The 12,570-nt window shown below is 51.1% G+C and overlaps 7 protein-coding genes across 7 annotated transcripts; 4 read left to right on the top strand and 3 right to left on the bottom strand.

The window, feature by feature from the left end:
* Positions 1–245: 245 nt before the first annotated feature.
* Positions 246–745, bottom strand: N7515_007460 (Ribosomal protein L7Ae/L30e/S12e/Gadd45; the record flags this gene model as incomplete). The annotated part of the gene is made up of 3 exons (XM_056668204.1): positions 246–508; positions 569–664; positions 718–745. 3 exons carry the CDS (start codon positions 743–745, stop codon positions 246–248), a joined length of 387 nt encoding a protein of 128 aa, XP_056521800.1.
* Positions 746–2,037: 1,292 nt separating this feature from the next.
* Positions 2,038–2,550, bottom strand: N7515_007459 (DUF1993 domain-containing protein; the record flags this gene model as incomplete). The annotated part of the gene is made up of 1 exon (XM_056668203.1): positions 2,038–2,550. The coding sequence occupies one exon, from the start codon at positions 2,548–2,550 to the stop codon at positions 2,038–2,040; it is 513 nt and encodes a 170-aa protein (XP_056521799.1).
* Positions 2,551–3,862: 1,312 nt separating this feature from the next.
* On the top strand, positions 3,863–4,340 carry N7515_007458 (uncharacterized protein; the record flags this gene model as incomplete). The annotated part of the gene is made up of 2 exons (XM_056668202.1): positions 3,863–4,127; positions 4,159–4,340. The coding sequence occupies 2 exons, from the start codon at positions 3,863–3,865 to the stop codon at positions 4,338–4,340; spliced, it is 447 nt and encodes a 148-aa protein (XP_056521798.1).
* A 323-nt stretch (positions 4,341–4,663) lies between these two features.
* On the top strand, positions 4,664–5,181 carry N7515_007457 (GFA family protein; the record flags this gene model as incomplete). Its single annotated transcript, XM_056668201.1, has 2 exons — positions 4,664–4,819; positions 4,894–5,181. 2 exons carry the CDS (start codon positions 4,664–4,666, stop codon positions 5,179–5,181), a joined length of 444 nt encoding a protein of 147 aa, XP_056521797.1.
* A 453-nt stretch (positions 5,182–5,634) lies between these two features.
* N7515_007456 (uncharacterized protein) lies at positions 5,635–9,087 on the bottom strand (the record flags this gene model as incomplete). Its single annotated transcript, XM_056668200.1, has 5 exons — positions 5,635–6,227; positions 6,284–6,561; positions 6,918–8,376; positions 8,444–8,798; positions 8,890–9,087. 5 exons carry the CDS (start codon positions 9,085–9,087, stop codon positions 5,635–5,637), a joined length of 2,883 nt encoding a protein of 960 aa, XP_056521796.1.
* A 952-nt stretch (positions 9,088–10,039) lies between these two features.
* N7515_007455 (short chain dehydrogenase/reductase family oxidoreductase) lies at positions 10,040–10,792 on the top strand (the record flags this gene model as incomplete). Its single annotated transcript, XM_056668199.1, has 1 exon — positions 10,040–10,792. One exon carries the CDS (start codon positions 10,040–10,042, stop codon positions 10,790–10,792), a length of 753 nt encoding a protein of 250 aa, XP_056521795.1.
* Positions 10,793–11,094: 302 nt separating this feature from the next.
* On the top strand, positions 11,095–12,483 carry N7515_007454 (uncharacterized protein; the record flags this gene model as incomplete). The annotated part of the gene is made up of 1 exon (XM_056668198.1): positions 11,095–12,483. The coding sequence occupies one exon, from the start codon at positions 11,095–11,097 to the stop codon at positions 12,481–12,483; it is 1,389 nt and encodes a 462-aa protein (XP_056521794.1).
* Between the last annotated feature and the right edge of the window lie 87 nt (positions 12,484–12,570).

The following is a 12,570-nucleotide window of genomic DNA, read 5'->3' as shown; positions in this document are numbered from 1 at the left end:
TTCTGTGTACTGCCATCGCAACCTCTAGTGATGTGAGCCTACTGGAGGTTCCTCGCAATCTTGGAAGCTCCTCTATATCAGGTGCGACAAACAATCTACAAGCAGATAGTAGATTCAATGTAGTAGGTATCACCTAGTTTCAAAACAGTCATGATCATCACTGGAACCCGCTAGAGATATGAACGTGCATTGGTTCTTGTAAATCAAAATAGCAAATGTCACCCCATATTCCCGAGTCCTTCGTCCTAGATCGCCAGTTGGTTGACCTTGCTCTTGAGCAGTGTGATCTGGGGAGACAGAGTGCTCTCTTTGTTGGCAGTGAGACTGACCGCAACAACAGGTCGGCTGAGACCACAGGAACGACCCAGTGCTATCTTACTAGGCACCCAAACGTATGCAATATCCTTGCCCTCACAAAGCAACGGGAGAGGTGACGCCAACGCAAGAGGTGTGGTGTCCGCAGCGATAACGACAATTTCGGCCGTGAAGCGAGTTATGGACTTCATCACTGAGCAGATATAAGGTCAGTTCAGAGGGTCTCACTGAGGAGCTTCCAGGAGCGATATACCTTCATTCACGCCTCTCTTAATTTGGCCATAATGGCTAGCTTGTTGCACTAGGTCCAGGATCTCTTCCGTCATGCCTGGATCTGCCGTGGGCCATACTGTTCATCGTGTTAGGTCGGTGGATCAGACGGTGGCCTTGAGATGAACTTACCAGCAGGACGGTGATCGACAACAGACATGTTCCCTACCCGTGTAGGCCAAGTATTTGGGAAAGGATAGATAGTCTGAGAAATTGGAAGTTTGAAAGATGGGAAGTGAGAGGTGGAGGATAAGAGACGTTGCGCCGTGGGACTTGGAACAGGCAGACCGAGAAAATGGACAAGAAGGAAGGAACAGATATATTGAAGTATGGCAGGTGCATTCAACAACCGTACTAAATCAATCCTCAACAGAATTCTACATTCAATCCTAGCTTACCGATTCCGCCAAGTCCCTCAGCTCTCATGGCTGTTAGGATGGTGATCAAATGCAAGACATCTTCCACCCATATTGGCCTTTCTTTGCACTAAAATCTAAAAGCCATTCTCGAGTCGTCTAACCGCGCTCCTGACTAAAGACGAATCTACACCTTTTTCCAAGACAGGGCTTATCACCAGATTCCGGACTCGATCTCAATCATAGCCATCCTACATAATCGGTCATCGACCAAGGCACCAACCATGTATTACCAATGGCCTTCGCGTCGGAGTATTCGCCGTATCTCTCGAAAAGCTCATACGACGTATATGTACGCAGTACGTACTGGTTGGACACCTTAGAACCAACCTTGGAACCTTGGAAGTGTAAATAGTGGGGCCGAAGGCAAGTGGGGCCCATGGAGCGCTAGTCCCAATTGGGCTTGTGGCCGTCCGACCCCACGTGCTGAGCACCTTATATCTACTTCACACATTCGAAACAGTCGAATCCCTTACGCATGTATGCTAGATGCGAGTGATGTATGTACGGTATGTAACGGTAATCCCAGGTGCATGAGGCTAGGTGAGAAGCTCATGAAGGAAGGGGCTGTTGATATCAATATCGCCGGTGAGTCTGGAGGAGGTGAGTGGGCGACGAGAAGAGTGAGCGAGTCACCACTGGAAGGCAGAACATGCTGTCAGCCGAATGTAATCTTTGTCTTTGATAGCCAAGGGTTAAATGTTGTTATTGAAGCGAGCAAGAATGAGAGAGTCAATATTTGAGACTGCGAATTTATTGTGCGATTTATTCGGGACACACAAAGGTCGAAGAAAACACCCTAATGGGTTGATGAGGTAGTGATCTGCAGATAGACCTGTGATATCTAGCCAGGGCGAAAAGCTACCTAGGAGACTCGAGAACTCCGAAGTCTACTCGGTCACAAACAAACAGCTGACGATGGCATGAGCCAAAAGGCTCACAGCCCGTGTCACTAACTATTGAAGTTATGTACACAGCGTAGGATTGGAGCTCCGTAAAACCCAGCTACCCCTTCAAATCCAAATTCCCAGTGATCCTAAGCGATGAACCCCGACAGATAATCCATTTTCCCGATTTGGACACCTTTCATCCTCAAGATATCATACACCGTCACAACATGGAAGTAGAAATTGGGAATCGCAAATCGCACGGAATAATCCTCCATTGTATAGTCGAACACATTGTCTCCAATTGGAGCCTTGAAAGTTTGTCCTTCTTTGGCAGCGAAAGTAGCTGAATCGACCTTTTCGAGTTCCGCGAGTGCTCTATCGACTCGCTTGTAGAGGTCTTGGTAGGTCGCGTCGGGCTCCTGCTGTGGCGCAGGCTCGACAAAGGTTGCGCGGGCGAGGGCCTTGGAGACGGTGCTGGTTGCAATGGCAACTTGGGAGGAGAGAGGCAACATATCCTCGACCAGACGGGCATTGAAGAAGTCATCCAGCGAGATGTTCTTTTCTGCTGCGTGCTCTTCGGCCTTTTTGAGGATGGCAGAGAGAGCATTGAGGCCCCGGGTGAAGGTAGAGACAGTGTAGTTGTAGAATGGGGAGGCCATCTTGAATTTCGTGGTTTGAATCGGGGACTTCCGACACAATGTAGGACTTAGAAGGGATCTGATGATTTTTTGATTTGCAAACTAATAAACAACCTGGGAAGTAGATGGGGCTTTATACCACACAGTCTGTGCTGATCTCTGGCAACAAGACAGATCGTCATGCTCCGACTTCCACGAAAGCCCCCCGATTTGTAATCATAATTTGTAATCACCAATTGTCGGGCATCTTCCAGCTTCCAAGGTCATCCAGAAGCTTACACACAGTATAATCGGATGAAGGGGAGATTCACTATTGGAGCAGTCAGAAATAGAAAGGCATTCACCGTAAGGAATCTCCCATGCTGCATTTCAATGACCTCCCTCGGCTTGACTGAAGTAAAGATCCCCGAAATCGACAACGTTCTAGATGAAATGAACGACGACCTGTTGGGCCGTTGGCGTTCGTTGATGAGCTTTGAGGTAGATGGGTCGAATTGCTTGGACTCCTGCCACTGACACTGGGGACAGGCCATTGCGGGCCCGTGGTCTACGTTGGTGAGTTCCAAGGCTGCGGTGATTTGTGGTGAGCTCCACTGTGATTTGAAGAGGGTGATGGTTGTATTTGTTGGGAAGCGAGTGATAGAATTTTCTTTAAACTGTCAAACGCAACTGCAACTCTTGCGGGTATTTACATGTCCTGGAAAGTAGACATGGTAGAAAGACGCTAGTGTCGATACGACTTAGCGGATGTCGTGATTTCACGTGCCGTTGTATAAGCGAGACACTTCAAGTTCCAACGTGCCGTGTCCTGGCTACTGCTTTGTCTCTTCTTCAATTAATTCATTCATCTCACTGCCCAAGGTCACAGAACATCTTCGGGGCCATAATCGAAAGCATACAGTACGGGTACTCTTACTATCTGATTTATGTTGGTAGGTATCACCAGCTAGGACACAGTCAAGTGGACATTCCGACTTGATTTTGATCTTTTTGACATTGTTTTTGGCAAATACCGTTTTTTTGCGAAAATGTTACAAAATACGCAACCCTGGCCCTCGGCGCCGGGCGGTCACAACACCGAGAGGCACGCAAGGTAGCAGGCCGCCAAGCAAGGGGCGTTATCCATCGGACCATCAGTCGAACAGAAAGAAGGATGGAGGGAGGAGTTCCAGCGGGAAACGGAAGCTTATACAATTATGAAAGACCTTCAAGGGAATTTGATACCTCAACTCTTCGGGCGGCTGAATTCGATGGGGTCCCGGCACTTCTTCTCTCGCAGATAACTCTACATGACCTCGCTCGCAATAAGAAGAAGTCTGTCAACGAGGGCACGATGGAAAGTCAACTCCAGGCTCTGTTCAAATCTTTATCTGCGTACGGAGCCATATACTGGGACCAGAAGCGGGATAATTTCTTGTTCTGCGATAATGGAGAGCGCAACAGCAGTAAAGCGATGGTTGTCGATCTCGAAGGAGTCCAGTTCCCCGCTACACATCACTCTTGGCAGTTGGACTTCAACCAACAGGGTGCACGTTCCCTGATGAGTGACTCCAGAGATATTCGCCACCCAGATCCTGAAAAATGGCTGGTAGGGTTTGGTAATATGATACTGACAATCGCCACGAAAAGGGCGCCGAGAACACAACGACCCAACTTATATGACGCTGCCAATGAACCCGGAAAACACCGAGGCCTCACGATACCGCGGCTTGGATGGAGGCAAGGAGAGGAGGAACCAGAAGTGCGCCAGTGGATTGAACAGCGCCGGTCGGCGTCGAAAAAACGGGTATACGTGTCTGGGTCAGAACTAGCTCCGGTAACTCCCAGGCGTCCAGTGCTTGATCCTACCCAGCCACAAGAACGGCGAGAAGGTCAGCACTAGAGCCAAAGGGGACTATGGGGACATAACGCCAAGACTTGCCCACCTCCTTCAGACCAATAATGCAGTGTGGATGTAGGAGTCACGTCTGGGATCTCCGCATTCTCCCAATTTCCATATAATTCTCTCTCAGGTATGTCCTAGAAGATAAATAGACCGAGAGCTAGCACTCTACCTGTTGCGCAATGTGAGCTAAATAAAATCTGTCTATACCTTCATCTTCCAATATCCTCGTATACCTCGAAATCCGAATCCATGTCAGGCCACCCGACTATTTCTGGCAGCTGTCTCTGCCAGCAGGTCCGGTATGAACTCACTGGAGACCCCCAAGTGAAGCTTCTCTGTCATTGCGATAATTGTCGCAAGGTGACAGGATCGAGCTTCATGGCGAATTCAGTATATCAGGAAGACGTACGCAACGATCCACCTCTAATACGTAAACTCCCCATATCTACGAACCATGCACTGACGGGACTAATTCCTAGCAACTTCGCATCATCTCGGGAGAAGACATTTTGAAGATCTACAAAGATAGCAATAACTCCTCAGGAAATGTTCTGTCTCGGGCATTCTGTTCGAATTGCAGCTCGCCAATATACATCACCAGCTCGCTACACAAGGGTATGCTGACCGTCACTTCGGGCACGATGGATTTAGGGCCTTCAAAGAGTGAATGGGCACCTCAGTTCGAAGTCTTTTGCAAGTCACGGAGAGAGTGGATTCCGCCTGTGGAGGGGACGACCACGTGCAACGAGCTAGAATTATCCAAATAGTGAAAGACGGCTGTTATGCAGATTATACACTGTCTTTGGGGCTCATGAAGAGTGGAAGTATGTTGGTATGTTGGCCCTAAAGAGGTGTTAAGTGTTTCATAGGCGTCTGTATTAGGTATCTGATCCCATACGCTCCGAATACAGAAGAGTGTATTTGAGAAAACAAGAACGGTTTGAATCACTACGTTAGTGCTGGAGGATAGACAGATTTATCATTTCAATTCGTATTGCAGCGTCAATCAGACAGTACGACTGTACGTACATGCTTAGACTGAAGGTTCATGAGTCGCACTGGATTTAAATGGCTTCACCTTCCTTCTCGCTTTCTTATAATGTGCTGAAATTCCTCGGTTCCAGCTCTCCCATTCCATAATTTCTTCCTCTGCTCGCTTAAGCAAGCAAGCTTGATGTTCAGCGTGATGTTCTAATCTGAGAACATCCATTTCCAGCTCATCAATACGATCTTCTAAACCTTAGATCGATGTTCCTTATCCTCCGGGCTAGTTTGCGCGTGACATCAATCATAAAGTCACCCCCCTCTGCTATCAAAGCTCTCAGACTATCCTCCGATATTGTGGTGTATTTCAGCGCCACATATTGAGAAAGCAGTTCCCGAGCTGGATCATTCAATTTCGATTTCGGTGTTGAATCGTAAACGAGGCGTATGGCATCGGCAAGACCCAGGAAGAACTGGTCAGTTGGTGTATCAGATTTCAGAAGAATCTGCGTCAGGCGCTGTAAAGCCAGACGCTCGAGTCTGGAGAACAGGTACTGGTGGGCAAAGCAGTAGACTTTGGCGTGCATAAGAGCAATGTTACCAAGGTTCTCGTCACAAGCACTAGGCGACTTCGCGAATGCTGCTGCGGCTGTTTGCATAGTCTCTGCCGGCAGACCAGCTTGCAGGCACCGACTCAAAGGGGTTAGCGGCCGCTCCGAAGGCCGTTCGCAGGGTGCTTCTTCTAAGGGCTCTTCCGAGGGCTCTTCGTTTACGATTTCGGAGTCAGACACAGGTGACTCTGCTTTGATAGAGCCGCAGGCTTGTCGGGCTAAAATGTATAGTCTTTAGTAGGAAATAGGTGTAAGAGGGGATCATGCGATGTACCAAGCTGACCATCGTCGTTTCCTTCAGTTTGTTTACCGTCAAATGTTCGGCCGCGCACGTCATAATCCTCAATGTATAGATAGCTCAAGACGCATTCAATAGTGTCCTCATTAAATTCCGTCCAGTCGATGACCCCACTAGTACCATTATTGATCCACTGGTCGCTGACGCTAGTCTCCAATGCCGGTGAGCCGCACGATGAGAGGGCTCCTGGGTGGATGTAGTAGATAGTCTTTTGAGGGCCAACAATGACCTTAATTGGGGGATCCTTGAACGTGCTTCATTAATGTCAGCATTAGGAAGTACCAAGTAAAGGGTCGTACTCGCCTGGGGAATTGGTGGAAATTTGTACGTGATGTCATTGCTCAACGAATCCTGAAAACTGGAAAACTGGAAAGCTGATAATAGAGTATTGGGAGGATGGACGTAATGTGGTCAGAGTATCAAGCGGGAGAAGTGGTTTCTTCAGTGCTATATAAGCCAAAGCCCGGGTTGGCTGCAAACAATACTAGTCAGTGTCGGGAGAGTCGGGTCATTGTACGTGGCTACAGTAGCAAACACTACCAATGAAAGGTTCCTTTGACAGGCCCGAGTTGTTTGACAACGTCTCCCGGCTCCAGTGTCCTTTACTCACACCACACGCACCCGCTTGGAGTGACGTTCGTCAGGGCCATACCGTAATCGTTTGAGTGCACCTGGCCGTCTGTCCAGCGGTCGACGAACCAAGGTGCACAGATGAAAATCAATGATCAGAGCTCGCTGGAGCTCAGCATTCCACAAGATGTTTTCCGGGCGAAAATCCTGGTGGACAACCCCCAAACGACGGATCTCCTTCACTGACCGAGAAATCGCACGCTGGGTCGTTGTATCCGGAGTCGTGTGGCCCACGCTTTCGCCACCCCAACCCATCAGGAGCATATGACGGATCCTTCCCGCGCCGTGGAGGAAGTAGGTTAGGGCCAAGTTGATCGCCCCGAGAAAGACGGGAACGGCCGATCCTTGGGCACGTTGGAGGACCCGGTAGACCTCGGCTTCGCGCGAGACCTCCCCCCAGAGTTTCGATGTTGTCCCCTTTCCAACAACAGTGTATCCGAAGGTGGCACACGTAATCTTGAATGGTGCGCCGGAGGACCCGCAAGGGCCGATTGGAGTGCAGTTATGATCCAGATCCTGATCGAGCTGCGCCTTGAGCTTCTTCACCAAATTAGCTGCGCCGATCGGATGGCGGTCTGCCCTTCCACCAAGCATATGCAGCTCCGTGTTGGGGCACTTAGGGTCAAGCATGCCGCCTTGCTGGAGGCCAAGAAGACACTTTTGTGTGCAATATGGCGCATCATGGGAGCGAGACTGCCCGCTTTGGTGCCCTTGGCGATCTCCTCGCGGTGCAGACCGTTGGGTTGAAGGAGACGACGTGACTTGGCTGAACCCCCGCTTCCGTCCTGCAGATGCGGTCGGGTCGGCCTCGGAATCCGAAGAAGTCTCGTGGTGATACGGACCGGGCAGTGGCGCGCAGCTAGCGGCCGCTCGGGTGGTCACTCGAGGGCCGCTGGAGATGGGAGACGAGGATGTGAGGTACTCAGAGGTTGACGGCTCAGGACTAGCAGAGGTAGCATCGTTCAGATCCAGGTCCTGTGGTAATTCCACTACCACGATCTGAGCGCGATCGCTATCATAGCTCGTTTGCCATATCGGTAATGTAGGTTTGACAGCATTCCGCCACGCCTGGTCACGAAGGGGAGCACGAAAACTCATCAAACAGAGGCACAGGGCCCTCTCAATTCGAGTCCTGGGAATTCTAGGCCCTGCACCACCTGCCGTCCCGTACATACAGGGATCACCCAGGTGGTAATAAAGGGTCGTCGGGTCGTCGTGAGGCACCCAGAGCTGCACGTCCATCAAGCCGTTCGTCAAATATGAATACTCCAGACCCTCTTGAATCATCACGTGAAATTCTTGTACGATGGCTGATCCGACCCGCCGCTCGGCGTGATATCTCGATTTCTCTGGCTCCTCCGCCGGAACCCGATCAGGTTGGACCACTTCTCGCCAAAAGTCCATCGGTCGGAGTCCCATCCGTAGGCTCGCAGCGGAGACTTTGTGGGGGGGGGGGGGGGGGGGGGGGGTTGTACTCGACCGTGGTGAGCAAGGTACGTCGGTTACCGTCCGCATGATAGACGCAGAATTGATCCGGCCTCGAAGGCCTCGTGCTCGATGGTTGGCTAGCATCGACTTCTTCATCTTCGTCCAGAGCATTGGAGTGGTTATCGAACCATAACCCATTGCCTAACCGGAACTCCTCGCGAGCCTCGGGTATTTTGCATAACTCAGCAACGATATCGTGCACGTGGTCTTCAACGGCGAGTCGTTCGTAGGTCTCGAGGTCCTGTTCGCTGCTAATCGGTCGGCGTGCAAATCGTCGGCCGTGGTCTTCCAACGCAACCAGTGACGTAAATAACTGTCGTGCATTCTCTTCAGTAGGTTGCAGGTAGCGGCAGACAGATGCGTAAATCTCCCGCTGTTTATCTTCACAGTCAGTCCATGGAAGCAGTCGTATGGGACAGTGTTTCCCGATAGGGGCAGGAATTTTGCCGGTCGTGGAGCGAGACGGTGTTTGCGCTCGGAGTGGCCCTCCAAAGCAGATCGTGGCAATGGTGGATGAACTCTGGGAAAGTCGTCGATCGGTTGCGTTCCCTCTGTTGCCTCTCGCGTTCTTCTGCCTGGCGTCTCAGCTCGGCTTCCTGCTTCCTTTCCTCCTCTGCCTTGAGAAAAAGCGCCTTGTAGTCTGGAGAGCTGTCCCCACTCATCTTTATCGTGAGTACGGGAAGAGATAGATGGGAAACTCCATGGCGAGGCTGTTCGTCAGTTTCCCTATCGTCGAATGTCAGCTGGGGTTGCTCGGTGAAAGTATTTTTCCGCGGACATGTAGAGCCCCTGTCCACTGATTCCGTACCAGGCAACGCCTTAGGACCATGGCACCCTAAAGTTTCGCCTTCCTGCGAGTCCAATATGGGCTTCGACGTTATCTTCTATATCATGCTCCCCCTTGTATGGAAAAAAGGATAGATGGTATGGTTATCTCGCGTCCCACTCATACCGTATACAGAAGCACGTTCAAGCAACGAAATACAATACTAATCGAAAGAGTACCTAGATCCATTAGCCTGTTCCACCTTCCTCGTTAATCGCCTTCCGTGAGCCGCTGGCAACTCTTATGGAGACCGGGTCTGGGATTAATCAGCTGTCACACAATTGTATGCAAGAATGGGGCTCATCTACCAAAGGGGATCAATCAGAAACGATGAGTTCAATTAGCGGATTGATGCGAGGACATGTTAGGTGTTATTGTTTGCGCGAGTAGAGACAGGGGGTTGAAGGTCGCCGATTCTCAGAGTGTGAGGTCGAGAATCACTACCTAGCGTCCAGACAAAGAAATCACTACGCAAATAAGATTGAACTATTCGGCTGTGTTTTACTACCCCACTTTGCTCGATATCAATGAACAATATAGTTATATTTCCTTGAAATATTTTTTCTAGTTATATTTCTACAGGGAACTAACTAAAGCGGAGATACCGCAGATAGCGGACTTTGGCGGACTTGCTTCTAGTGTTTGTCTTGACGGCAGAAAGCCCATATAAAATCAACCATCTCGATGATAGCTGCGCTACCAAGGAATCTTGAAACCTCCAATCCCATACAATTCTCACGACCGCCGGTGAAAAAGGGGGGAAACGACCTGACCTGACCTGATCCACCATGCCTCCAATCACAGGTTCCAACATCCTTGTAATTGGCGGCTCGTCCGGGATCGGAGCAGCGGTAGCCCAGCTGGCCGCCGCCGAGAGGGATGTTCACGTCTCGATTGCCTCGTCCAATCTCGCCCGTGTGGAAAATACGGTCCAAAAAATCCAAATGGCCGTGCCGAATGCCCAGATCAAGGGCTACACGGTTGATGTCAGTGGGGATGATGCCGAGTCTCGACTCGAGAAACTATTTGCGGAGGTGACGACAGCAACGGGCCGTCCCCTCGACCACATCGTCTATACCGCTGTTAAGCTCGAGTTCAAATTCCTCCATGACGTGACTATCGATTTTCTGCGCGGTGATGCGCAGTTTTTGGTCTTTGTGCCACTTCTAATCGCCAAGATTGCCCCGCCCTTCATGACCAAAAGCTATCGATCATCCATCACGTTCACCAGTGGTCGTATTGCGGAAAAACCCATGAAAGGAGCGGCTGTGCTGGCGGGCTGGGGCGCAGCCTTGTTCGGTATTACGCGCACCCTTGCGCTAGACTTGGCCCCCATTCGGGTCAATCTCGTCAGTCCCGGGACGACGGACACGGAAATCCAAGGCCCCGACGAGCAGCGCAAACAGAAGATGGCGACCGCTGCGGAGAGAGCGCTTTTGGGGAAGGTGGGAACACCCGAGGAGGTGGGAGAGGCTTACATCTACCTGATGAAGGACTCAAACAACACGGGCACTTGTGTAAGTACCAGCGGGGGGACTTGATTCAGTAGATTCAATATTGTTGGAACTTGAATTTTGCTTTATTTGGGGTAGGCGTCGGATTCTGATTTGGAAAAGTTGGAAAGACGGAAATGTAGGACTGAAATATCATCAGTGACGCAGCGTCCTTGTCGGAGTTTCTGAAATCCGTTCGTTACAAATCCTGGGCTGGCTGGAATGGCCTGGAGATATCCGAGGCAGGGTATTCTCGCAGTACATCAATCTTGTAGGACGTGATATTAGCCCCACTGCATCTGCACCCCATTGATTTCGTGTTTCCTTCGAAAAGGAGGTTGAGAATGAGAATGCAATGGATTCAGCCATCCAGCATCCTGGTGGCTTACGGCATCGCTATTCTAGCATGCCATGGCCGCCAGTTTGATCCTCTTTCCTATGCTCCAAACGAGGTGATTGACGTGGACGTGGCCATCATTGGCGGCGGTGCCACAGGCAGCTATGCGGCCATCACGCTTGCAGATCTCAACTGGCGCGTAGCCGTGGTGGAGGCAACCGGCATCCTCGGCGGCCAGGCCAACACCTATATCGATCCTGCGACCAACATCCCTATTGACTATGGCGTCCAGCGATATGGAAAGACTACCGGCACTCTGGCTTTCTTCAAACGACTGGGTGTCACGTACACCGACCATGTATCTAGCGCCGCTAATACCATGGTATATACCGACTTCACCACCGGGCAGCCCCTGCAGCAGTTCTCTCCCAGCGCGAATTTCTCTGGCTACCTGCAGCAGCTGCGCAAATACCCCTACTTGCTATATACCACGAACATTCCGGATCCCATTCCGGCCGACTTCGCCCTCGCCTTTGCGGACTTTATCCGAAAGTACAATTTGCAAGACGTGGCGTTTGAGATCGCGGCAGGGTTTGGCCCCTCTCTCCTGAACACCCCCGTGCTGAACGTCATCACCGAAACCGGGTTGGAGGAGCTTTCCCTGGACGCGACTAACACCGTTGACATTGAAGGCGGCAACAGCCAAATATACATGAACGCTCTGGCCAAAATAGGCTCCTCTCACGTCCTATTCAATTCCACTATCAGCGCCGCCCAACGTGAAGGTTCGTCGTCGATCCGCTTTGTGGTCGACACGCCCACCGGCAACAGGCTTATCCAGGCCAAGAGAGCATTGGTCACCGTTCCCACAACACTGACCAACATGGCCCCGTTTGACCTGGATGCACGCGAAAGGGATATCTTTTCCCGGTTCTGGGGACCGGGTCTCTGGGTCGGCTTGGTGACGGTGAGCGGGTTGCCAGCCGGCACGCGTTACACCAACGTCGGTACCAACACGTCCTATCACATTCCCACCCTACCGGCCGTGACAGTCTTGACTCCCACCGCCGTTAGCGGGATCTACCGGTTCGAATACTGGGACAACGACCTCTCGTTGTCGATTGCCGAGGCCAACGCCCGCTCATTGGCTATCATCAGAAGATTCGCCAAGCAGGTCGCACCGTACGCCCATGGGCAGCCGGAAATGGTCGCGTTCAACAGCCACGCCCCGTTCAAAGTCGGTCTCACAGAAGAAGCCATTGCGCAGAACTACTGGAACAAGATGTATGCGCTCCAGGGTCACCGCAACACCTGGTACACCGGGGTGCAGTTCCTGCCGGGCTCATCGCAGCTGTGGAATTACACGGCCACAATGATTCCGGATATCGTGGCCGGGCTGTAGTCCCTAAAATCTCGAGGGGCTACGGTGGACGAAAGGCAGTTTCCAAAGCTCGTACCATGTGGAGATGAATAGTTGCTCTAGCTTTAT

This window comes from Penicillium bovifimosum, assembly GCF_028826915.1.
Source record: "Penicillium bovifimosum strain IBT 22155 chromosome Unknown utg000005l_segment0_segment0, whole genome shotgun sequence".
Lineage (NCBI taxonomy): Eukaryota > Fungi > Ascomycota > Eurotiomycetes > Eurotiales > Aspergillaceae > Penicillium > Penicillium bovifimosum.
Note: the sequence above shows the minus strand (reverse complement) of the source record. Positions and strands in the feature narration are given on the sequence as shown.